The 26,660-nt window shown below is 32.5% G+C and overlaps 1 protein-coding gene across 1 annotated transcript; it reads left to right on the forward strand.

Moving 5' to 3' along the window:
- The first annotated feature begins 6,919 nt into the window (after positions 1 to 6,919).
- On the forward strand, positions 6,920 to 8,817 carry LOC120067700 (ethylene-responsive transcription factor ERF062). Its single transcript, XM_039019239.1, has one exon. The coding sequence runs from the start codon at positions 7,080 to 7,082 to the stop codon at positions 8,346 to 8,348; it is 1,269 nt and encodes a 422-aa protein (XP_038875167.1). The 5' UTR covers positions 6,920 to 7,079; the 3' UTR covers positions 8,349 to 8,817.
- The last annotated feature ends 17,843 nt before the right edge of the window (positions 8,818 to 26,660 follow it).

Consider the following 26,660-nt stretch of genomic DNA (forward strand, 5'->3'; position numbering starts at 1 on the left):
AAACTGGTGGCTCTAAGTTGTTGACCACCAAAAATTTGACAAGTGGAAGAAGCTGATTGGTCAGTTCTTGCACTTTTTGACATGATCATTTCCTCCACCCAATCCTGATTATTCCAATGAGTAAGCCACTAAGGCTGTCCTTCTCCAATCCCCATTACACCTAATTAATCACAAGAAGATGATAACTTAAACAAATGCTTAACATTAATTTAATCCTAAACTTTTCTACTTATTTTTGGATATTTTAATTCATTAGATCTCGTTAAATAATCATTTAGGCTCCGTTTGTTAACTATTTTGATTTTTGATTTTTGATGATTAAGTCAATTTTTGTCAATTTCATTTTATGCATCTTACTTGAGTTCAATAGTTATATTCTTAGTCAAATTTCACAAATTAAAACAAGTTGTTAAAAACTATTTTTTAGCTCAGCTTTCGAAAATAATGATAAAAATTAAATAAAAAAAAGCAAGAAATGTAGGGTTGAAATAAGTACTTATAAGCTTAATTTTAAAAAACATAAAACAAAAAACAAAATAGTTATCAAACAAAGCCTTAGATTTTAAGTTTTTGAAAACTGTATTTATTCCTACAATTCTTTTTACAACGATTTTTATCTCTCTTTCTTTTTAAAAGAAAACATTTGAATACATAGCCTAAATTCTAAAAACAATAGTATATTTTAAACTATTATATATTTTTTTTAGTTTTTACAACATAGGGTTGAATTTTGAAAACATCCATAAAATGTAGATAACAAAACAAATAAAATTATAAATAGAAATAGTGTTTATAAGCTTAACTTTGGAAGTCTAACTCAAAAACCAAATAGTTATTAAATTGAACTCAAACTCTAGAATGTTGTATCTAGTACACACTTTTAACTTTCAAATGTTATACTCTAGTTTTCTAATTATAAGAACTCAGTCTAACACTTACTTGACATTGAATCTCCTACCCATATAGTATTAGAACGTTGGTATAATATTAAATTTACTTTCATCCATCAATTTAAATTTTTGGATCAATCGATTATTTATCATAACTTAAATACTTGACCAGTATATACATATTGAGGGCCTTAATTAAGATTTAGATATTATTAATGTTATTTGTTTAAGAACTAAAAATTAAAATACGAAAAATGTAGTAAGGTCATGCAGTGGTCCTGTTAGAATTAGTCTAGTTCGAAAAACAAATGATTAGGATCATAACCCTAATAATACAATTAAAATATATTTGTTTGACATTCAAATCCAAGCTGTTCAATAATATAAGTAAAAAAAGATCACTTTTTTTTTTCCCCAATTGTTTGCACCTTCATCTCCTTTGCTTGTTAGTTAGGTGGAAGTGGATGTCATGATGGCTGTGGTGAGCTAATGGCTTATAGGGATCCACAAGCTTTCATTTGTTTTCATAGCAAAGGGATAAGTTTTTCTAATTTATCTTCAAACTCTTGCCTCTTGCTGCTTTCTCAAGTCTACTCTTAATCTAAATATAGAATAATCTAATTTAATTTTTCTCATATGTTGAGGGTATTTAGCTATTCTTTCATAGTGTACTAAGATCATCATTATATATGTAACTTCATTAATCAAATTCGATAAAATTTATTATTCTCTCTCTTTTACGAGTTTAATCTCAATTACATTTATAGTTCTTTGTTTGTCTTGTTTAGAAATATACCCAGATGTTGAGGATTGATCTTCTTGGTCTCATATAGTTTGTTTACAGATGTTTTTTCTTTTTAAACTTTACGTTGTTCTTTGTTTTGCTGTTGTCCCTAGCTTGTGGGGTTTTGAGTTCATTTCTTTGACTTTCTCTCGAGTGGTTTGCGAGTTTGCGTTTATGTGTTGGTTTTGTTCTAGGCTTATCTTGTTGGCTTTGTTTTGGTTTTGTTGCCCTGTCTTTGCTTGTGCTTTGTTGCTTTGATACCTTGATCCTGGGCTGTGTGATCCCGTTGTTGTTATATAATAATATCACCTATTCTAAAAAAAGAAAAGAAATATACCCAGATGCACTATGAAACATTTTGAAAGAAAAATATTCGTTTAGGGTAATGAAAAGTTTCAAAAGAAAGCGAAAAAATGGTCATTTTTTTAAGGTGTAAAAGTTCATAAATAATGAAAATGTTTTCTTTTCCTTAGATAGATGATATAATATGAGTGTGTGGAGATGTTTTAATTTGGGTTGATAGATAATGCAAAGATTCTAGATTTTAGTATAAAGATGGATTCTATTCCTTTTGAAAGAGCTCTTAGCTTACATTGACAAAGAAAAAGAGGGAAAGAAAGATAATGGAAATTCTAGAGAAATATAGAGGAAAAGAAAGAAAACAAGATTGCTTTGGTTTCAACTTTGGTTCAATTCTTTCCATCTCTTTTTAACCTTACTTTTTATCTTGTTTTTGTTTTGTGGCCCTCCTTTCATGCCTTAATTTAAAAAAATAGCATGATCTTATTATCTACAAATATATACACATACATACATATACAAACAAGTTCTTGAATATTTAGTTTTATAAAATATTAGTGTTTCACATAATCAAGGTAGAAAGATTGAAAAGATGATGACAATGTTTTAGATCTGGTAGTTCTACAGTCGTTAATATACTTAAACAGTAGTCCTTCATATAATTAATTTTGATTGCATCGTCAATTTTAAATTATATATATAAAATTATTTTGTTGACTTTTTGGTTTCTAGAGATAATTAAGGTTATCCTAATTCTCGTTAGCATAACTGAGTGTGCCCACTGATTCTTAGATAATAATTGGGTGTAAACTAATTTATTTTATAATCAATTTTGATATAACTATATATTTTTAAAAATTCTTTTAACTTTATAAGAACTTTTAATTAGGATACTCCTGTTTTTTCACTAGTATATAAATTAAAGTGATTCAACTGATCTTTTGATATGATGTGTTTGCAACTTAATAAGTATTAGGATTAGTGAAAAAAAAAAGAAAAAAAAAAGAATTAGGTGAAGAAATAACATAAACATAAGTTAGAATTGATGAATTTTAAATTAAAAAAGGGAGTCAAATTAGTTAGATATTAAGAAGTGGGGCTTGCTTGATATTTTGGGAGTTAGCTAGCTTAGGCTTTTTTTTTTTGAATAATATAATGTTTGGTTTATTAAAATGAAAAAGCCACATAAACACTTCAACCAAAAGGTTTTGGAGGGCAGTTGTGAAGGTTGAGAAGCCAACATCTTCCAAAGTCCAAACCTTTTATTAACAAAATGACAAATTTCCCCTTCTTTCTCTATTTCTTTTATTTTTTTTTCTCTTTTTAAATTCACCTCTCTCTCTCTCTCTCACTTTGTGATCTACTTGGTTAAATGCAATGAACACTAATTGTTTAGAGAGTATGTCTCTATATTCTCATCCAAAAGTTTAGTTATTGAGTTGGCCAATGCCTCATGAGAGAGGAGAGACATAAAACAAAGACAAAACCAAGTCATCTTTTTTATAAAATATTGTCAAAATAGGACCATTTTGGAAAGTTATCTTAAGCATATGAGTCGGTAAACATAAGAATGTCAATATAATGTGTCCTTAATTAAGACACATAATACTCTTTTTTTCAATTGTCATTCATTGATTGGTCCAATTAATCACATCTAACTACCAGCCTAATCATATAGTGGATATATCTTGAACTTTCAGATAACGACAATATCAAAATGAAACAGTTAATCTGTCTCTAAATAAGATCTAGTTGCTTCAAAATAACTCTCTTAGTGCAAATTCAGATATAATATCATTTGAAATAGTAAAGTTAGCTTTGATTATAGATGAATGACAATTTGATATGATTCAATCTAAATTTAGTTATGTAAAGAAAGAACAACCTAAATTTTGTGAAGTGGTCCATAATTTGGAAAGGCAGCAAAGAAGAAGAGGAAAAAGAAAAGGAATTTTTTTTGAAGGAATAAAGAATAAGTGTGTGGGAAAAGAAAAGGTAAAACTAAAGGGAGAGAAGAAGGTGGCCCTTTATGTGTATTGGCCTTGTTAATTTATCAAGCTATTATATTAGAGAATTACCAAATTAAAACATAAATAGAGCTAGCTTAGCTTGAAGGCATGTGCTAACTCAATTATTTATGTAGAGAGGGAGATTCCCCAATTGCCATTTTCTCACTTTTTGACATTGAAATTATTCTAATGACCAAATTCTTTCAAATGGGTTATCCCTTTCTCTCTTTCTTTCACATTCTATCATTCTCATAACTTAGCTTTATTTTGTTTGGAATGGCTTATATATCCCCAAATGCCATCGATCAAACTCTAGTAGCTTAAAATGTTTGCAAAATCACACCACCACCCAAAGGGAATTATAATCATTTCAAGCTCAAATTTTGGAGCTTCTCTATTGTCTCTTTTTAACTTATGAGGTTCTTGAGTGCCCCAAAACCCATCTCAAAAGACACCCCCCCTAAAAAAAAAATTATTCCATTATATATATATATATATGACTTCCTCTTCAAACTTTCTTGTGGCCCATTTGTTTATCACAAAACCCACCAATGATTTCCTCATAATAACAAATTAAATCTCCTTTTTATTGGTATTTCCAAATTAAGGTCTGTCCCAAGTTAATGATTATTTGCCTCTCATATATAATATTTATAGTAATTTTTTTTTTAAGAAAAAAAGCCCATATATTTATATATATGGTGCTAAGTATGTCCCTCTCTCTCTATTTGATTATATTTTCTGTGGTAGAGGACCAATCATTCAATTTCCAGCCATTTGAGGGCCATTTTGATAATAGTTTTGTGTCAATCTATAGATTATATAATTACTAGTAACTATTTTTTTAAATTTATTTTCAAATTTAATATTGAACTTATAATATATGTAGGGTTACGAATATCATATATGTAATTCTCTTTACCATACAAATAAAAAATTTGAAGGTGAAAATATATTTAGAGATTAAAATGAATTTTTATTTTAGAACTTTAAGTTTACTAGTTCTAGCAAGCTCATTTAAAATTAGAATTCTAATGATGTCATAGTTCACTTGAAATGAATGTATTTTTTATCCCCTAAAAAATAAACAAAAGTTTCATTTTTCTTTATTTTCTTTACATCATGTCTAGCAGCTTGATTATTAAAGTTGTTTTTAATAAATTAATACCCTTGAACGCTAAAATCAACATAACTAAACTGACATAAAATATAGGTGTATATATATACTATCTCAAGTCATTTTCCTATGTTATAGATTATTGTTGAATCTAAATAGAAAAAATTCAAAACATTTTTTAAAAACAAATACAAATCAATGTAATAAAATTGGAACAACCTAGATAATTGAGAGAGATATTATTTGGCATAGATTGGTGATAGATATCTTTTTCTTATGTTGACAAAGATAAATTTGTTTTGAAAATAATTTCAATTGTACACTATTTTCCATTATTTTCAAAAGGCTTATAAGAGCTATAGTACATCTTTTGTACATTAGAAATAAAAGGGGGACAAAAATAAATAGGTCATTCTAGTACTAGGTTAACAAATTCTTTATAGATTGATATATAACATATATATATATATATACATATACACACATATATAGATATATTTACACACATATATATACATACATATATATACATACATATATACATATATATATACATACATACATTTACGTATATGTGTGTATATTATAAAAGAAAGTATCTAGACTTTCAAAATTTTTGTCTATTAGGTTATTGAAATTTAAAATTGTCAAATATGTTCTTGAACTTTTAGGTGTGTGTCTAATGTTTAACATTTTTATTTAATTAACTAATCTATATATAAGACAAAATTGAATGTAATATCTAGCATAATATTAAACTTTTATCTTTCGTGTCCATAGGTCATGAGTTGTAAAAAAGTTGAATAAGTTAATGACATATTAGACTCAAATATTCAAAACTTAATGCTTCTTAAGATTTAAAGAATTATTAAATTCAAAAATGAAAGTTCACAGGCCAAACTTATAGTTTACTTATAATTTAATCATTTTTTCCATAGGGTACATCTTTTAAAAGATACTTTTCTTTTATGTTTCTTTGTTTAGAGGTTTTCTTGTGTGACAACTAATTGTGAGAGTCCACATAAAGAGGACAATAAGCAAAATTCAAGTGTTTATGATCATATTTTGCACTCCTCTTCTTCAAATGTAGCAAGCTATTTATACTATTGAATATATGAGGAAGAAATTATAAAAATACTTCAAATGTTGATCTAGTAACTATTAGAAGATAGGTAGATTTTTGAATCCACATCTGATGATTATTGAATAATTTTTCATGTTGATATACATAAAACCATCAATGTCATCTCTTTCTTTATATCTTGTTACTAAGCTAACAAAAGTTTAGTTTAACTGACATCTATATGTATTTAAGATTAAGAGATTTGTGGTTCAAATCCCTACACTCTAATTTGTACTTTAAAAAAAATAGTAGGACTAATTTATAATTTTTGTTTGATGCTTCTATTAGGATTGTTTCCATTAAGACTATGGGGTTTAAGTACAACTAGTAAAGTAACAAAGTAAAAAAGTAAAAAAAGTAAGAACTTTGACACATGGGTGTTGGAGAAAACCCACTAAAGAGGAAATTGATGCCATAAAAGCCTAAGCTTTGAGGTTCTTTTGGTTACTTTCATGGTGGATATTCAGCCATCTCCATGAAACAACCCTAGCTGACAGGTCAGCATAACAGAGCTGACCTGTCAGCCTCTGATTGGACAACCCCTAAAAGAGAAAAATGAAAAAACAGAGAAATGGCTTGCACGAACTCGGGAGTGGAAGCAAATGGAATGAGACGATTCTTTCAAAAGAAAAAAATAAATAAAAGCCCAAATAAAACTTATAGATCTGACTCAGATGATAACTTAAAACTTTATTATGAACAAAAAGTAGATACCCATCACATGAATGTAAAATTTCTCTGTTTTCATATATATATATATGTAAAGCATAATTAATGCCTTGAGTTTGCCGTATTTCCATTTCTTTTTCTTCTTTGCTTGCTTCTGGTTTCTTCCTTGTGAAGTAGTGTTTCAACAATGGAGGATCAATTCCCACTCATTGTACAACAAAAAACCATCATTCAAAAGGATTTTTCATCTTCTTCTTTACAAGAATTCGTCTCTGATTCTTACTTTTATGGCGATCCAGCTCTCTGGGGCTCCATAGTTCGATCTTTAAAGTCTGAAAATGGTGGTTCTAATGGAAATATTGATCAATCAAAATCCCCATCTTTTTCCTCTTCTTCTCCTTCTTCTTCTTCTTCTTCTTCTTCTTCTTCTTCTAGATTGTTTTCGGCTGAAAAATCTGAGATTTCTGGTGGGAATTTGATCGAGAACATTCGTGGAATTGAAAGTAATATTCACCCAGATGGAGAAAGGTTCGTTCCTTTGAATTTCTTGGAGACTTTTCCCAAACAAGAATCTGAGTCTCTTTCTCCTTCTCCTCCTCTGTTTCAGTCTCAGACAGATTCAACAAATTTGACTCTGTTTCTTCCAGAACCCGCCATTGTTGATCCATCCCCTCGAAACCCATTTCAAATTCATGCTCAAAATGGGCTCCAATGGCTGAAAAACATCCAAAATCAGAACCAAGCCGCCGCCATTGTTGCTGCTACATCGAGAAATTACAGTGATTTCTGGCTGGGGGCGACGAAGACGCAGCCAATGAAACAGATTGGAAGAAAACAGGGGAATCACAAAACAGAGTCGACGGAAACGGCTGTCGGAAAGTTGTTCAGAGGTGTCCGGCAGCGGCACTGGGGGAAATGGGTGGCGGAGATTCGGCTGCCGAGGAATCGGACAAGGGTATGGCTTGGGACCTTCGACACAGCCGTCGAAGCCGCTGTCGCCTACGACACCGCCGCCTATATGCTGAGGGGGGAATTTGCACATTTGAATTTTCCCGATCAAAAGCACCGCCTGAAATCCAACTCTCTCAACCGGACCACGGCGGCGCTGCTGGAGGCCAAATTGCAGGCGGCCACACAGGGGAATTCCGGTAGGAAAAAACCCCCTGCCGCAACCGCGTCCACGACCATAGCCACCATTGATTCTTCTTCTATTTCAGAGAAGGGATTATTGCAAGGAAATTCAAAAGTGTTGAAATTGAGCAAGAAACAGGCGAGGTTTTCGCCGGAAAACATGCCGGGCAGCGGCGGCGGCGGAAACGGTGGGGGATCTGAAACAGGGGAATTGAAGAGAAATCAAGATGGAAATTTGGAAATTGAACAACATGTTCAACTCAGCAGAATGCCATCTTTGGATATGGACATGATTTGGGATGCTTTGTTAGTTTCTGATTCATAAATTTCTCTTTTTCTTTTGCGTTTCTGTTATTTCTTTCATTGGCTTTTCTTTGCTATAGAGATTAATGCAATATTTTTCTTTTCTTTTTTTCCTTAATTGATGATGATTTATTTGGAGGGTTTATCATTTTTTTTTGCCTTTGAAACCCCATTTTGTTTTTCCTATGTTACTGTAAATTTATTGAGTTTGGTTTCATTTCTATGAGGCACATTGGTTGATCTTTTAAATATTGTATTCAAAATGCAAAGAACAGAGCTTTGCATCTTTTTGTAGAAGATCACAAGTAACTAGAGAGTTTGGTGAGTTTGAAAGAATTTTGAGAAGCTAAAAAAATGGTTTTACACACTTCAAAGCTTATTTTACAATTTTCATTATGTTTTGTAAATTAATGAAATATAACTTAAATTTTTTGCTCTCAATAAGGACACTTGTGTTTATAGCTCTCTAGTTTTTTTTCTTTCTTTTTTTTTTTTTTGAAAAGTTATATTTGTTTTCTCAATTTTTCTTTATGTTTGAATTATTAGTCACATTTAAAAAAAAGAAAGAAAAAAGAATCGACTAAAAAAACCATGAAAGGAATTAACTTAAACCTTTTTTTTTTATTTTTTTTTTAATTTATTTTTATATATTTATTTATTTTTACTTTTTAGAACAATTAAATTGAGTAATTGAAAGTTTAAATACACTTGTAATTAGATAGCTGAATGAAATATAAGAACTAAAAAGATAGAATATGAATAATTTTACGTTTGATTTTATTATAAAAATTTTAGGATGTTTGAAAAAAAAAAATCTAATACACGACAGAATTTGTTCCACCTGATGTTACAACATTTTTAGAAACATCATAAAGAAAACTAAAGCCAGAACAGTGGTAACCTAGTTTGATACAATACTATCCATGTCTATGAAATAGTGTGCCCGTGGAAAGATATATTCACTAATAGAAACTCAAGTAATTACAACATATACTTATCTGTAAATAAATGGCAACTACAGTAACACTTGAATAGCTCAACTTAGAGAACGATTACTTAGGCTCCTTCCTAAGATCTACAACAATACAATCTTCTTCGATGAAAGATTGACACACTTGTAGTTTGGGAGAAAACACATAAGACAACTAGCTTAAAAGAATCTTCAAAATGACCAACCCTAAAATTGAACAAAACACCACACACATATATATACAGGTAGCTTTGAGAATATCTTTCTAGAAAGATTAAATCATCTCTGTAAAAAAAAAAAAAAAAAAAAAAGTAGGCCACAAAATTTGTAGAATCTTGTTGATAGATATGGAAAAAATATTTTGCAGAATCTGCTGCCTTTCATGTTACACATGTCATTGAAAATGTCATAGCATCTTGTGAGACACGCGACAGAGGATAATAAGACACACTAGCAAATATACACTATACATATCAACATATAAGAAACCAATCTCAAAACAAAATCAACACAATATGAACATGTTACAAAAATATGTCGTTCAAGTTTTGCCTGTAATAAAAACAACCAATCATACTGCAAAACAAACTCCCCAACAATTTCCCTCTTTGGCTATTTTTTGAAGCAAAACAAACCATACAAGAAAGCGCGACAATAGAAACCAAATAAGACTAGAACAACCACAACCACAAACCAGATCAGATAAGAAACTGTATAACTAGCGTGCTGAATCAGACCTATTCTTCCCCTTTTGGTTGACTTATAAAAACCAAAGTCAACAACTACAAATACCAGGAGAGAGAACATGAATAACAAATCAAGTCAACCACAGATATAAGATGTCTTGAATCCTCTGACCCATCTAGAAATATCAATTAAGTATCAAAGTACGTATCATATGACACAAGCCCAAAGCCTTCAACATTTGGCCTTGATGTAGATACCCCATCTACACAAATAACAAATAACCTCAATAAATCAGTATCATGTCGAAAGAGAACACATAAATCTCGTGATTGAGAGGTAAGAATATGTATGATATATGTCCCAACAACGATATCCAATTTGAGGAGAGGTATGTGAAGTTCAATTTGAGGAGAAATATGTGAACTTCCACCCCAAACACCAATATTAATAGTAAGCAAAATAACCTCATCATCTAGCATAGGAATTTTGTGGACAATGTCAGACACATGAACTCACTGAAAAAGGTTTGATATTGACATAATTAACAATAGGATCGATCACAACCACTTGTCCATTCTTGTGCAACACTGGAACATCATTAGTTAAATCAATAACAAACTCTCTTGTAGCAGACAATGTTCAAACATGGAATCTTTCCTCTCCAATAAATAATTTATAGCACATAGAAGGAAGGCAAAGTTATATGAACTTTTCTAAAATTAGGACTGTTAATGTTATCAAAATTTCTTGGAAGATTTACAATGAACTCACGAATCAATTGAGAGTAGTAGGGGCCAACATTTAGGACATTTATAATTAGACCAACTTTAACAATTAATCCAACAAACTTGAGGTAATCTTGGGTCGTCACTAGAAGAATTTCGGGTTTTAATGTCAGTTTTAAACCGATATTAAAGGGCTTTAATAACACAGTCTTCAATGTCGGTTGTAACTGACATTAAAGGTCTTCAATGAAATTTCCAACCGACATTAAAGCCCTTTAATGTCGGTTGCAACTGAAGACTTTTTTTAAATGAAACCCTCTTTACCGACATTGAAGCCCAAAATCTGTCCCTTTTTTTTTTAAATTCTGTTGTCGAATCCATTTTTTTGGTCAAGAAGTTAAAAACGACATTATATGTCTCATGTTGGGTCAGGAAATGTCCGTCATTGTTTTATATTAAAAAGTATAAAAAAATTGCAGAACAAGCCATCAATATTTGGCTTCCACCAAAATATGAAATATGAAATAAACACACTAATCACTAACATTTGCATAACAATACAAGACTTTCATAGAATACTTACACCAAGCCATCATTTCTCTCATTCACAAATATCAATTAGTACTAATTCCATGAATACTTAACACCAAATACCCCATGAACACAAAAAATATTATACATAAATTTTTCAATAATAAACAGATCATGGTTAGATAAATTTGCATTCATTCTAAGCTAGCATTTACATTCTATTGAGACAAAAAAAACAAGAATTACATCCTTACACAAATCGGCCAACAAAACTTGCCCATTGGGTTCGAATTACGTCAATCTCTCCTTGGATATATGCCATTTTTGTATTGAACTACAAAGAGGAAAAAAAAAAAGATAAATTCAACATAAATTTACGTCCATTTATTAAATTAAAGCTAGTACTATATAAAAAATAAATAATTTACGTACAAGACTAGTAATGGGAGTAGTAGGATTATGCACTATTTCGTGTATATACTTTTGCACATAGTACCCGCATCCTACATAATCTAATTGACAAGGGCACTGCATATAAAGAAGTTGAAAACAATTATTCTTATGTTCGAATGAACATAAATTGTTAAAAAATGAATGCAAATTTACCTTTACAGGTTTCCATTTTGGAGAAGACCGATGGTGTTGGAGATCGTACTTGACTTGCCATGTTTTCAATCCACTAAATAGTTTGAAAACATTAGTTAAACATAAATACTTCAATTAAGAACTAAGAAAGTTCAATTACACTTACATATTTATAACTCCATGAAAATCCTCTTGAACCTTACTTCGAAGAGAGTTCAAAACATAAACACAATTTTCTTATAGATTGATTACAATCAATATCCAATGATAACTATAATAAGCAATAATTTTGAAATATTAGTACGTGTATAATGAAAATTAAAAATAACTTAAGAACTTGTATTTACTTCCCCTGTGTTATACGGAATAAGGATTCATTAGTCTAAATTAGCCAATTCTAGTTGATTGGCTAAATTTCTGGATTGAATATCTTGAGACTTCACGTGTGGCGATATTCTTGCTTGATCAATTATAAAAAACTTCTTCGTAATTTCACGACCACATTCATCCCAAAGATACCTAAACAAAGTAAAAGTTATTATTTAAACATGAAACAAAGTAATCTAGATGAGTAATACTTACGCAATGTATGTCAAAATACACATGTAGCCTATTTCAACCATATTGCAATATTGGATCAGATCATCGCAACCTAAATAAATAAATTTGTCTCTTCCAAATATATGCTCGTCCAAAGTGATACGGATCATGTCTGCATCGTTCATGTTATGGATGACATGTCCGTTCAATAGTTTGATGGTACCATTGGCGTCAATATATTTGGAGGATTGGCTGAAGCTCTTATTTGTTGAATGGTCCTACCATAACCAAAGTTACAAAAATTCAAAGTAGGAAAAATAATAAATAACCAAACTCATATACTGAAAAAGAGACATACTTTTTTCTTGTCAACCATAACTACAAGTTCACGAGGCCATTTTATGAAGTTGCCCATTGCTTGATTTAAGGACTCTATTTTACCCTTCACAAGAATTGGTATAGGCAAATTTTCTCCAATGACAATGTCAATCAGAACTTTAACAGTTAAGCATGACATATTATCATCAAATGCTGGGGCTACTGCAACAATATTATCTATATTTCCTATAGCCAAGTGACATGGTGTCCCCTTAACAAATTTAAAAGAACTTATGTCATGCATGGTTAAGCACATACAATATGATTAAAATTTAAAAGTCACAACAAATAAATTACCTCCAAATCTTCTTTAGGCATCTTCTCGGTATCTTCTTCTTCAGATGTACTTAGTGCAACACTTCCAAAAGATGATTTGGATTGATGAGATTGTTTGCTGTGAGTTCTTTCTCTCGACACTTTACCATGTCGAACATTTTTTTCACTAGAGTCTCCTTCAATTTCTTGGCTCATTGAGTACTTTAGTTTTACTAATTTGAAATTTTGGGAATGGGAAAAAAAATCACTCATTCCTCTAACACGTCCCCAATGTTCTTCTGTAACCAATGCTTTGGTTAGAACATCTTCACCTTCATAAACTTCAGCCAATTTATCCTGTAAAATATATTACAATTTTCACACAATATCTATATCATCACAAGTTCCAAATATTATATATATGCCATCTTAAACTTTGCACAATATAAACTTACAATCCGATTGACACATTCTCGAGTACCTTCATCAAAGTATTCATTATTTTTTCCTCTTCTTTCTTCTTTCCATAAAGTCGCCCGATAAGAAGGATCATTCGATGGGTTCTACATGAACATACATATTTAATTAGCATAAACACATATTAGAATAAAAGATTTAATTTAAGTCGAAAAACTCACTAATTCTTGGGCAAAATTCGCATAACCCTTCCGAGAAATGTAATGATTATATACACATTTCGCAAGTCTTTCTTTTTTAAGACGACCGATTTCCTGTACAACAAATGTAGTTGAAGTTACCTATCAAAACAATGATAATGTTGACATTTAATTTATTGTGAATGACTTACATCCCATTCTTCACTCAATCGTTCATTAACGAACGATGTCCACCGATCTTGCTCTATATGAGAATATTGTTGGGGAAGAAATTGCAAGACCGAGGGTTCATCCTTAAATGGAAGTATGAACTTTTGAGTCAATGTTGTCTTGAAAGTCCGAAACTTCCTACATGCAGACATGAGTATACAGTGTTTGGAGTCCACATCGAATGACATCTGCACAATAAAAAAAGTAGTTAAACAATAAACTAATAAACTACTATGCACATGAATTAAAATTTTAAAAAACATACCGCTACACAATAAAAAAGTTTGCTTTTTAAATAGTTTGGAACTTTTTCCCAAGAATTATATGTTATAGGTATTTGTTATCGATCACAAACTCCTATATAACTTTGCATCTTCTTTGCTCCAAATCCAATTTTTTGGTCATGTTCATTATAATCAATGGTCAACCGTTGTCCAGATGTTCTTATTTGTGCCAACTCAGACATTGTAGTTGGGCCACGTGGAATACTTCTTCTGCTATGTTTTTGTGGGATCATATTTCTATCATCCTCACTGTTACTTGTTGAATTTTTCATGTCAATCTGTCAAAAACACACACACACACACACATTACTCACAGTAAATGACATATAATCTTAATATTTAAATACATATAACCATAGTAAATGACATACCATGTTTAATATATTATTTATCAACCCATCTACCCTCACAATCATTTCTCATGTATGTGGATGTTGTATCATCAATCTCAATAGATGTATCAACATTGGGCATTATTTGCATACCTTCATAACCATACTCTTGCAGCATATCTTCTATTTCATCTTCGTAAAAATCATCCTCAATTGTTCGTTGTGGAGATGTTAAAACAATTGACCAACCCGAATTTACGGGGTCTTTTACATAGAACACTTATTTTGCTTGGGAGGCTAAAATAAATGGGTCTGATTTATGTCCAATACGATTGAGGTCCACAATAGTAAACTCAAACTCGTCTGTTTTGGCTCCAGTTCTATTCTCAACCCAATTAAATTTGAATAAAATAAATGATAATCCATGATAGTCAAGCTCCCATATTTCTTGTATTACACCATAAAAGGTCATATCTGACATGATAGGCCTTTTGTCCTTAGCACTAGAGACTTGCATTGTGGTAGTCGTTATACTAACTCCACTATTTTGAACCCTCCTAATATCATCGCGATTCTTTGTGTGATAGTAATAACCATTGATCACGTAACCAAAATATTTTGTCACAGTTGGACAAGGTCCATTAGCTATACATCTCAAAGAAGGCGATATGGAATTTTTGGGAACTTTGAGAGCTAGTGCAACCTACGATATATTTCATAATATTTTAGTAGTTAACATTTAATTATACATCAAATAGTAGGTCTCTTGAGATTACCCGTATGGACAACCACCAACTGAATGTACGATTATGCTCTTCTTGAAGCCACTTTCCACTTTTATTTTTACTAGAATTGAGCTTAGACAAAATATCCATATGTTGCCATTATAAATGACAAAGTTAATAGATTATTGAATAATCAAGTAACCTAAAACAAGAATAAGATGGAGATCTACATACTCGACGTAAGGAAGCACATCATTTACATTTTAAATGACATAAAGATGAACTTGATCCAACTCATCCTTACTTGGTCTGATAAAAGAAGCAGCTGACAATGCTCTATCAATGTTTGAGTTCGCTTTCTTTGTTGATGAGTTTAGCCCAATAGAATTAACACCAGATACGAATTCAAAACAAAACTCTATAGTCTCTTCGACAATATAATTTTCTCCAACACATCCTTCTGGTCGATTTCTATTTCGTACACAAGTTTTCAACACTTTCATGTATCGTTTAAAAGGATACATCCACCTCAATTAAATAGGTCCACAAAACTCAACTTCTCTTATGAGATGCACTACAAAGTGTACTATTATTGTGAAGAATGATGGTGGAAAATACTTCTCTAAGAGGTATAAAGTGACAACGATATCCTCTTGCATACCCTTTAACTGAGATGAATCGATCGCCTTGCAACATATAACATTAAAGAAGAAGCATAGATGAGTAATTGCAAGTCTTACATGTTTGGGTAAAATATCATGAATGGCTACTTGTAATAATTGTTGCATAAGAACGTGATGGTCATGCGACTTAAGTCCGTAAAGTTTCAAATTTGTGAGCGACACTAAACTTTGAATGTTCGATGAATAACCTTCAGGTACTTTAATTTCTGATAGTACCTTACAAAAGCTCAATTTCTCAGCTCATGTTAATGTATAACGGGAGGTAAAAAGACTTTTTTCTCTCCTACTTGAGAGGCTAACTCTGATCTAATGTTCAGTTCCACCAAATCTAATTGAGTTTTTATTCCATCCTTCGTTTTACCAGGAATATCAAGCAATGTGCCAATAAGATTTGCTCATACATTCTTTTCAATGTGCATCACGTCTCAACAATGTCGCACGTCAAAATACTTCCAGTATTCTAACTAAAAAAGAATAGATTTTTTCTTCCAATAAGTTGAAGGGCTATCTCCACTGTTCTTCTCCTTGATAGTTTTCTTACCAAATGAATATTGATACTTACTTGTTTTTGCAAGAATTTCTTCCCCACCCAATGGTTCTGGAGCAAATTCTAATTCTTGTGCGCCATTAAAAGTTTTCTTTTGTTTTCTATATAGATGATGGCGGGGTAGAAACTTACAATGCTCGAGATATGCCATCTTCTTCCCTTTTGGTAAATAAATGGATGAAGGATTGTCTCCACAAATTGGACATGCATGATATTCTTTAACCGTACAACCACAAAAGTTACCATACGCAGGAAAATCATTAATGGTCCATAATAAAATAGCTTTAAGCATGAAATGTTGTTCTTCATATGCATCGTAACAGAGCTAAAATAGTTTAGGACCAGATATTAGTGCAGTCAACATCAAAAAATTTTACGTCCAGCTTTAAGCATCAAATGTTGTCCATAATAAAATAGTTTACATCCATCTTTCCAAAGTTTTTTCAAGTCATCTAGTAACGGAGCTAAATAAACATCTATGTCATTTCCCGGTTGTTTAGGACCATAAATTAGTGCAGTCAACATAAAAAATTTTCGCTTCATGCACAACCATGGAGGTAGATTGTACGTCAATAACATCACTAGCCAACAACTATATCTACTACTAAGATCTCCATGTGGATTTACCCCATCTGTCGAAAAAGCAAGACAAAGATTTCTAGGTTCTGACCCGAACTCTAACCACAAACTGTCTATTTTTTTCCACGATAGGGCATCTTTAGGATGTTTTAATAAACCATCTGTTTCTTTTTTTTTTTTAGCATGTCATGTCAATAAACTTGTTGTTTCTTTATTTCGAAACATTCTTTCAAATCTTGGAATTAGGGGGAAAATGACTTTCGCTGGGATAATCTTAGCCCTTTCCTTTAAATTTTTTTTGAAGCTTCCATCTTGACGTACCACAAATGGGGCATACATTTGCATTAGAGAGTTCTTTTCTAAACAAGCAACAATCATTTCTACATGCATGAATCTTCTCGTACTTCATTCCAAGAGTACCCAACATCTTTTTTGCTTCATAAGTAAAAGTTGGAATTTCATTAGGACTAGGTAATATGTCATGAATTAATTCCAACAACTCACTGAAACTCTTATGGTTCCATCCAAATTTAGCTTTCAAATTATATAACTTTACCAATGTAGATATTTTGGAAAAAGTTTTACAATTTGGGTACAGATATTTTGGAGAAAGTTTTACAATTTGGGTACAATGGTTTCTTCGCATTATCTAATAGTTCTTCAAAATTATCGGATTTTTCACTAAAATTTTTATTGTATGCAGTCTCAAACATTCCGATTGTGTCATCAACATCAACATCATCCTCATCAATTTCGTCTCTTTCACTAGTAGACACATTTTCATTGTTTCTCTTAATCGGTAATGTTTCACCGTGAAAAATCCATGTCTGATAACTTTGATCTATACCATTAAAAAATAAGTGATCTTTTATTTTGTTCACATTTAGAGTCTTTGCATTCACACACTTCAAACATGGACAACTCATGACATTTGTTATATTTGAATGTTGTAGACCATTTTTAATAAACATCTCGACCCCTAAACCATACTTAGTTGACATTCTATTCATTTTCATCCATGACTTATCCACGATTGTAAAATATGCAATTTAATCTACAAAAAAGAAAAACAATAACAAGGAAAAATTTAAAAGCATAAAATTATAATTGTAAAATATGCAACATCAACCAATTTAAAGAAGCTTAATCATTGGAACAAAACATAAAATTAATTTAGCCCATTAAGTATTGCCATTTTTGTTTTTATCTTATATTTATTCATGTACCTTATGTTTCTTTATTCTCCAAATATCATTAACAAGCTCTCCACTACACAACACCATTGTATTCGGTTTTCTTCACCACCTTTTCTCTCAAACATAACCAAAAGAATTTCAAATAACTCCTAAGTAACACTTGAACCACACTAATCAATAATCAACAAATTTCAAGACTACTTCAACTAATTTAATTCCAACATTTCTAAATTTCAATAAGCTTAATCATTAAAATAAAAATAAAATGAATTAAATATCTTTAAATTACTAAATTGAAAATTCATATGAAAATAAAATTATACCTTTCCAAGCAAAACAACTTAAACAACCAAAAAACTTGAAGAGATCCGAATCGGAACTTGAAGATTGGAACGCCGACGAGCACGAAACCTTTGCGAATACAGTTCAAACGATAGATCTGACAAACGGCGAGCTAACCACGACTGGTGACCCACCTCTATGACCAGAACCACCGAAAGAAACCCATCGGACAAATCCCATGAAACCCACCAGACAATCCACCGAAAGAAACCCAACCCACCGAAAGAAACCCAACCTACCAGACAATTCATCGGAGAACACCCAACCCACCGAAAGAAACCCGCCGGAGAGCGAACCCACATATAATAGTACCCTACCTGAAACCAGCTGGACAACCAATGCAACTGTCGGACAACAACCCATGCGACCAGCCGGACAACCAACGATACCCCACCTGAAACTGGACAACACCAAGCTCACCGTTAATTGTCGGACACCTGAAGGGAACGGTGACGACAACCCCACCTGAAGGCAAATGGCCGACCAACAACAAGTGAGAGAGGAGAGAGTTTGTTTGGGTAGGTGAGACTAGTCGAGGGTTTGAGTTTTGGTAAAGTGAGAACGGTGCGAGAGCTGAGAGAAATGTATCACGGGCGCGCAAGAGGGAAATGAAATTTTGATAAAATAAAAAAAATAATGGGAGGCCTTTAATATCAGTTTTAAACTGACATTGTAGACCATATTCAATGTCGGTTTAAAATCGACATTAAATATCTGTTTTTTTAACGAACATTATACATCTGAGAATACTATTTTCAACCGACATTGAAGCCCAAAATTGTTGTAATGTGTTCAAAAAGCTCTTTTTATTCACCAGAAATTCGCCTATTAACCACATATTTCCACAAACTAACAATCTCCTCGGAGTGAAAAGAGATACCATCCGGAGTCATAGTAGGAGTGTGAGGGGATTTTTATTCATATAAGTTCTAGAAGACTGATTATCATCAGCCCAATGAAGACTATTATTCTCAGAACTAAAGTCTTAAAGAACAATTTTGATCAGAAATAGTTTTATCACTTTTAGACACAAAACTAGTCTTCTTATATGGACGAGAGCAATCATCAGAACTATTCTCCTCGAAGCTTTCAACATTTGGAGCAACATTCAGAATCTCTTTGGTGTCTTCAGACACGTGCTCAACATCTGGAGCAACATTTTTTTTTCAAAAGTTTCTTCAATATTATTAAGAACCATGCCTTTAAGAGACAAAACAACGTTTTCATCTTCAAACGTTTAACCAAACATAGGACTCTCTTTATAGACAATAGACTTTTCAATCACAACAATATCTTCAATATTCTTTTCAATAACATCTAACTTAAAAGAACTAACTTTAGGAGCATCACCAGCAGAGATAGGAATAGATGCAATAACATTCTCAATTAAAGGATTCTCAAGGACCAAGTCATAATCACCAACATCTTTTTTAGATGTCTCTACCTTAGCAAGGCTATTTATATTAATAATACAAGTTGAAACTAAGAAGCAACAAAATGTTCACGAACATCTTCTGAAGCAACATCAGTCTAATTGGAAGTAATAATAAAAACATGCTCAATCTCAACATAGTCACATGCCACAATCCCAGAGACAACAAGAACAATATTTTCAGGAACCTAAATTTCTTCTTGATTAATAGTAGACTTGTCTACAACATCAACCAGGTCAATATTATTAAAATCAAATCTGTCAACATTTTCAATAGCAATATTTTTACCACCATCTTGACCGTCAATACTTGCAACCATTTGATCAACTAGAACACTATCTGTTAGAGTTAAACAACATGCATCAGAAGTATCAAGGATTCATAAGCATTCTAATTCGCTAATTTTGGCAAAAACTAAAGCATGCTATTCATAAACAACTTGTAGATATACAGAAACAAGGGAAGCTCACAGCAGCAAGTTGAAGAAGACAGTTTCTTCTTCACCACGATTTTTCTCTTAAAATTCTGTATTCATCATCTCCTTCTCCAACAACTCCAATCTAGATGAACATGGAAAGAGATGGAGTGCATGGCTTGCAACTCATACTTGGAGAATCAAGGTAGAGAAGTTCATGGTTTGTGTGTGAGTATACAAGATGATGATAATGGAAAAACTCTTTTTCCACTGTGTGTAAACATGCAAAACGAATTTTATTTTATTTTTAAAATACAAAATGACTTTTAAATCATTTTAATTTAAAATTTTATTTTCTTAAATTAATTTCATAAATTAATTTAATATCAAATATTAAATTAATTTTTGCACAATTATCATCTTTATATATTTAAATCATATTTAAATATTTATTCTCTTGTTCCGTTTAATTTGAACGTTTCAAATTAATTTCTCAAGCTGCCCTAAAGCAAACCCATTTATGAGCTAGTAGGGTGACCTCGCGGACCTACAGATTATGAGCTCCAACAATCCGAGATTAATCGGCTAAACTCATTAGACCGATCTAACCCCTATTTGTTAACTAATGGGTGATTCCACTAAAGCCCATAGCTGAATTTCCCTCACTGTAGATATATTATGTCTACTCGATATAACCATGGTTAGTAAGTTAACCCTTCACAGGTTGCTCGTAATAACGGCTGGGTCGAATCTCTGTTTTACCCCCGAAATTACCTCTTGTTCCTTAAGTTCCACTAATCCCCTAATGAACAATTGATTTGTGATCCAATCAACAAATCGAATCCCTCTCAGGCCAATGAAAGGGTGAGGCCTCTTGTTCAAGACCTAGAATCAGCACTTGAAGGGAACAACCTCTCTACTAACCCTAATCGGTTAGGAGTGAATTCCCTCTTGCACCCTATGTTCCCAGCTATTCATCCAGTTTTATCCCCAAAATGGTAAGCTTATTGAGCAGAGGCAATTGGTCTACTCTCACCGTTTGCAGATCAAAGGATAATTCCGAACAAATAGGAGTTCATAGTTAGCTCAGGATAAAGGTTAAGTTACCTAGATCATCGCTTTGAAATCGCCAGTCTTAAATAGTAAACAACGTTATAAAGTAAGAGTGATCGGTTTCATGGTCCGATCTTGCACAAAACTCATTTGTACAGGACACCCCCACTTCTCATGTCTCAACATGCACGAATTAGGATTAGGATCACTTCGTATATAGCACTTTACAACACTTTGTAACAACTACAGAGTAGGTCGCATTCAATAGTGTTACCAGAATAAGGTACTCAACGTTATTCATATACTATAGATCATTTTGACCATTTACTCGAACCTGATCCACTTGTTTGTCTCCACATAAAGTTCAAGTACTCATATAATAGTCAAGAGACTTAGGTTTATTGGATTTCTAAAAAAACAATATATTCAACAACTTTATCGAATTCTTAGAATAAGTTCTAATGTTTACAAACCACAAGTTTTAAGATATAAAACCCAACAAACTCCCACTTGGACTAAAACTCCAGTGGTAACTTATATATCCGATATATAAGACTGAGTTTCTGAGTTTTATAGAGAAATAAACTAGGGCATCCCATACCCATGGTTTTTGCCATTTAGTATCTCATACCTGATATTTCTCCCACTTGCCCTAGGTTATTAACCTTTGGTATTTCTAGTCTTACTAAATGATTCTTAAACATTTTAGCCGAGAGAATCATTGTAAACATATTAATATACAAATAGGTTTCTTATGGGGAATTCATCTTTTTCTCAATAATGACTAGGAAACACATTTTCCTCCCACTACATTGAGGTACTCTCAACTCTTTGATTAAGATGGTCTGACCTGCCTTAACAACTCTTGTTAACAGTCAGAGCTAGAAATCTTAAATTCATTATAATTCGATCTTAGCCATTTAAATATCTGAATATTTGTTGATTGCTATTAACAATTTGATTCTTAACAGAAGTTGCTAGAACAAACATAATTTTTGAAAATGAACATTTCATTTATACAATTTGTTCTATACAAGTTTTAACAATTAAAAACAAGTAGCAACTTCTCCCATTGGATAAGCTGAGCAAATAGTCCCAGGGTCAAGTTAGTATGGTTATCTTTTCTCTTCTCTCTTCTCGACAAGATATTGAGGGTAGTGTCTCCTCCAGTGCCCTTTATCGTTGCAATGGAAACATTTCCTTTTGCAACGTTATCCTTGCCTTTCAATGCAGTAGACTTCTTCTTCCCTTTCCCTTTGCCTTTCTTCACAAGAATACTCTTAGTTTGCGAAGATGAGGCAACTTCAGGCTTGGAGGACATTCCTCTCTTCTCTGCAGAAGCAACATTTACTTCTGGTACTGGTTCCAGACCTTTAGTTCTCAACATTGTCTAAAATGCCTGCAACTCATTCAGTAAAGTAGTCAAATTTTATTCATTAAGGCATTGGTACAACATTGCAGAAAACTCTTCGAAAGAGATTCTAGAATAAAGCCAACTTGACTTCTCTCATCCATCATAGCACCGTTCAGTTCAACCACATTAAAATGGACCATCATGTCCAGGACATGTTCACGAACATTGGTCCCCTCTTTCATGCGACTATTTTAAACATATTTGATAGCATAATGCCTCAGGGTAAAGAACGACTGTCCAAACATCCCTCTTAGAGATTTCGTAATCTCTTTGGCAGTGTTCATATCCTCGTGTTTTTTCGCTAAAACGTTAGAAAGGCTGGCGAGGATATAAGTATGGGCTTTATCATTAGCCCTGATCCATTTATCAAACGCTTTCTGAACAGTTCAGTTGGTATTTGAGCTAGGAATGGGAGGACATTCCTCCATTAAGACAAATCTCAAATCGTTTATCGTGAGTATTGTATTCAAATTTGATTTCCAGTTTACATAAGTGTCCCTAATCAGTTTGTCTAAAGCCAGCAATTGTATAATAGAACTCGTCATTCTGAAATTATAAACAAATTTTATAAATGAATTTCTTTTAAATCCAAACAAGTTTTAGCAAAGTGATAATGTACCCATAATCATTATTTTTGCAATGATACATAAGTGATTTAGAACAAATGCTACCGTGGGGCAGACAAGAATTCTTTCACAAAAGCAAGACAATTCTTGACCAAATATTATCTCCAGAATAACTCATATTCCGATAGTCATTTAGTTATCATTTTCGGTCAAAATCATTACTAACACTTAGTAAGTCTTGTAAGTGTAGACCCACCATTTTCAAATCTTAAAGAACAGTATGAGTATGCCTCCGAAATAGAAGACAATACCCAAGACGGAACTATAAGACCCTATTCATTTTACTGAAGCCTGGGTTGTTCCGAATCCTATGTTACAACCCTCCGTAGGGATCGCTGCGGTTAATGACTAACTAGTGCCGTATGAAAAACGACAGCAGGCGCAACATAAGAATCTCACAGTTCAGACTAATGGAGGAGACCGTAGGACAACGTTGACACATTTTCTTCACCTACTTACTATGAACGACTTCCTCCATTCACCTTGTTATTGACCTATGCAAACATTTTCCGTATGGAGCAGTCGAGGTAAAATCGACAAGAAGCCGAGCATGGATCTCATGGTGTGAACTCTTGAGGACGTAAGAGCTAATAACTTTATTCTCCCACTGAAGTGTTCTAAATGTTTGGGTATATTTTACTTAGGCAAGACGGCTATTTTCATACAACCTAAGTCTAAGTGATTTATCCAAATATAACTCTTATAATTGGATTTAACCTATAATGTCTAGGTGATAAACCATTTTATTACCTTACATCGCTCACGAATGCTCATAAAACCGGTTACCTACGCTCAATTATTTGGCTATAATCCTCAAGTTCGGTGTTCCGTAGACCGTCAACTTAAATACCCCCAGCCTTCGACAAGATTATATACCGGTTGAGTTTGTAACGCTAGTTTTACAAGTTTAACAACCTATTTTAACTATTAAAACAAGCGGTTAACCTAAGTGAGTATGAAGCTGTTATTTGTTATGGATGTCTAACCAATTTTATAACAACTTACAAAATTTAGACATGCTTAACATCCACGACAAACAACAAAGGTATCTAATATAACTATTATATTAAACATAACCCTAACATGCATACTATATATCATAATAATTATAACATACTGTCAATACATGTAAAATGTTTCCTACGGTGGGGTTTTAAATCTACATGGCATACTATATGAATATACATGAATTTATTTAATTATCACATACATTTCATGCATAAATAATTAAATACTAACTGTCATGGTTTTCGTTTTGGCATAAACAAGCAAACAGATCTATTACAAACAACTTTATAACCGTCTTTGAACCGTTTAAACCGCTCGAAACCGAACCCAAAACAACTTGAACTGGGCTGGACAAGTCTGAACCGGAACAACAAAGCCTGAACCGGACCAACCACAACCATTTGAGGCTGAACCAGATTGAACCTTGAGTAAACCGGTCGAACCGATTGTTCTCGATCCAACCTTAATATGCTGCTAAGGTCGATCGTGTAGCGCCTGGAGGTAATCGTCTATCGTCGTCGCCTTGGGTTGAGAGGAAGTACACGATTGCATAGTGTTTTCTAGAAACTAGACGATCGTTTAGCTCTATCGCATAAGACTAGACGATTGATTAGTTCCATCACAGTGTAATCGTTTAGCTCCATCGCATGTACTAAACGATCGTATAACACCATTGCCCAGCAAATTCAATCATCATTTAGTATCCGCCGCAGCTAAACGATCGCATAGCTCTATCATATAGAACATCATCGCATCGTATAACATTTATTTTCACGATCTCTTAGCTCCACGACCAAACGAATGCTCAATGCTATTGCGTAGAATTTCATCGCATCGTTTAGCTTGCGTTGCTAAATGATCGTATAGCGCCATCATTTAGCAAAAACAATGAATTGTCTATTTCCCACGATTAAAACTAAACGATCGCGTAATGCTATCGTATAGCAAATGAACGCATCGCTTAGCTCTTGTAGGTACACGATCATTTAGTGTTCAACATCACAACGACCAGTGCATATTATTAAACGATCGTATAGATTTTCTTCTCATCATGTAGCATCTGGAGCTAAATGATCGTTTAAAAACTGGACCTCAGCAACAGATTTAAGCAGAAGTTGAAAACTCTGGAACAGCAGCTCGACCTCCTTCGCTTGTTTCTTCAATTACATTTGAATTTCAAATCTAATGACTCCAAATAAATTACAGACTCTTGCTAACACATAAATGCTCATCAAACAAGATCTAATTATAAATTTAATTGAGAAATTAAAGAGAATTAAAATGCCAAAACAGAGAAAACCATTGCAGTATAACAGTTTCATATATCTCATGAAAAAACACCCACCTTGCCAAAATTAGACTGAATTGAAAGCTTAAAAGATGCTCTGATACCAATTATTATAGTTAAACAACATGTAGCGGAAGTATCAAGGATCCATAAGCATTCTAATTCACTAATTTTGGTAAAAACTAAAGCATGTTGTTCATAAAAATGGGTTTTCAGAACATACCTTTGAAGAACTTCTTCAAGAAAATCGCTCTTCAGCTGCTGTCTTCACTTAATTTCAACGTGAACCACCTCAAAGCCTTCCTTACTATGCTCTTGGAGCTTTAAGCAGAGTTGTGAGACTCAAGAACAACTTGTAGATGTGGAGAAACAAGGGAAGCTCACAGCAGCAAGTTGAAGAAGACAGTTTCTTCTTCACCACGATTTTTCTCTTAAAATTCTGTATTCATCATCTCCTTCTCCAACAACTCCAATCTTCTTTGTATATCAAGATGAACATGCAAAGAGATGGAGTGCATGGCTTGTAACTCATGCTTGGAGAATCAAGGTAGAGAAGTTCATGGTTTGTGTGTGAGCATAAAAGATGATGATAATGGAAAAACTCTTTTTCCATTATGTGCAAACATGCAAAACGAATTTCATTTTATTTTTAAAATAAAAAATGACTTTTAAATCATTTTAATTTAAAATTTTATTTTCTTAAATTAATTTAAAAAATCAATTAATTTAATATCAAATATTAAATTAATTTTTGCACAATTATCATCTTTATATATTTAAATCATATTTAAATATTTATTATTTTGTTCCGTTTAATTTGAACGTTTCAAATTAATTTCTCAAGCTGCCCTAAAGCAAACCCATTTATGAGTAGTAGGGTGACCTCGCGGACCTACAGATTATGGGCTCCA

This window comes from Benincasa hispida, chromosome 12 (assembly GCF_009727055.1).
Source record: "Benincasa hispida cultivar B227 chromosome 12, ASM972705v1, whole genome shotgun sequence".
Classification (NCBI taxonomy): Eukaryota; Viridiplantae; Streptophyta; class Magnoliopsida; order Cucurbitales; family Cucurbitaceae; genus Benincasa; species Benincasa hispida.

Bases quoted from the DNA above. Each gene is read 5' to 3' on its own strand.
- LOC120067700 (XM_039019239.1), top strand. From the start codon at position 7,080: ATGGAGGATCAATTCCCACTCATTGTACAACAAAAAACCATCATTCAA.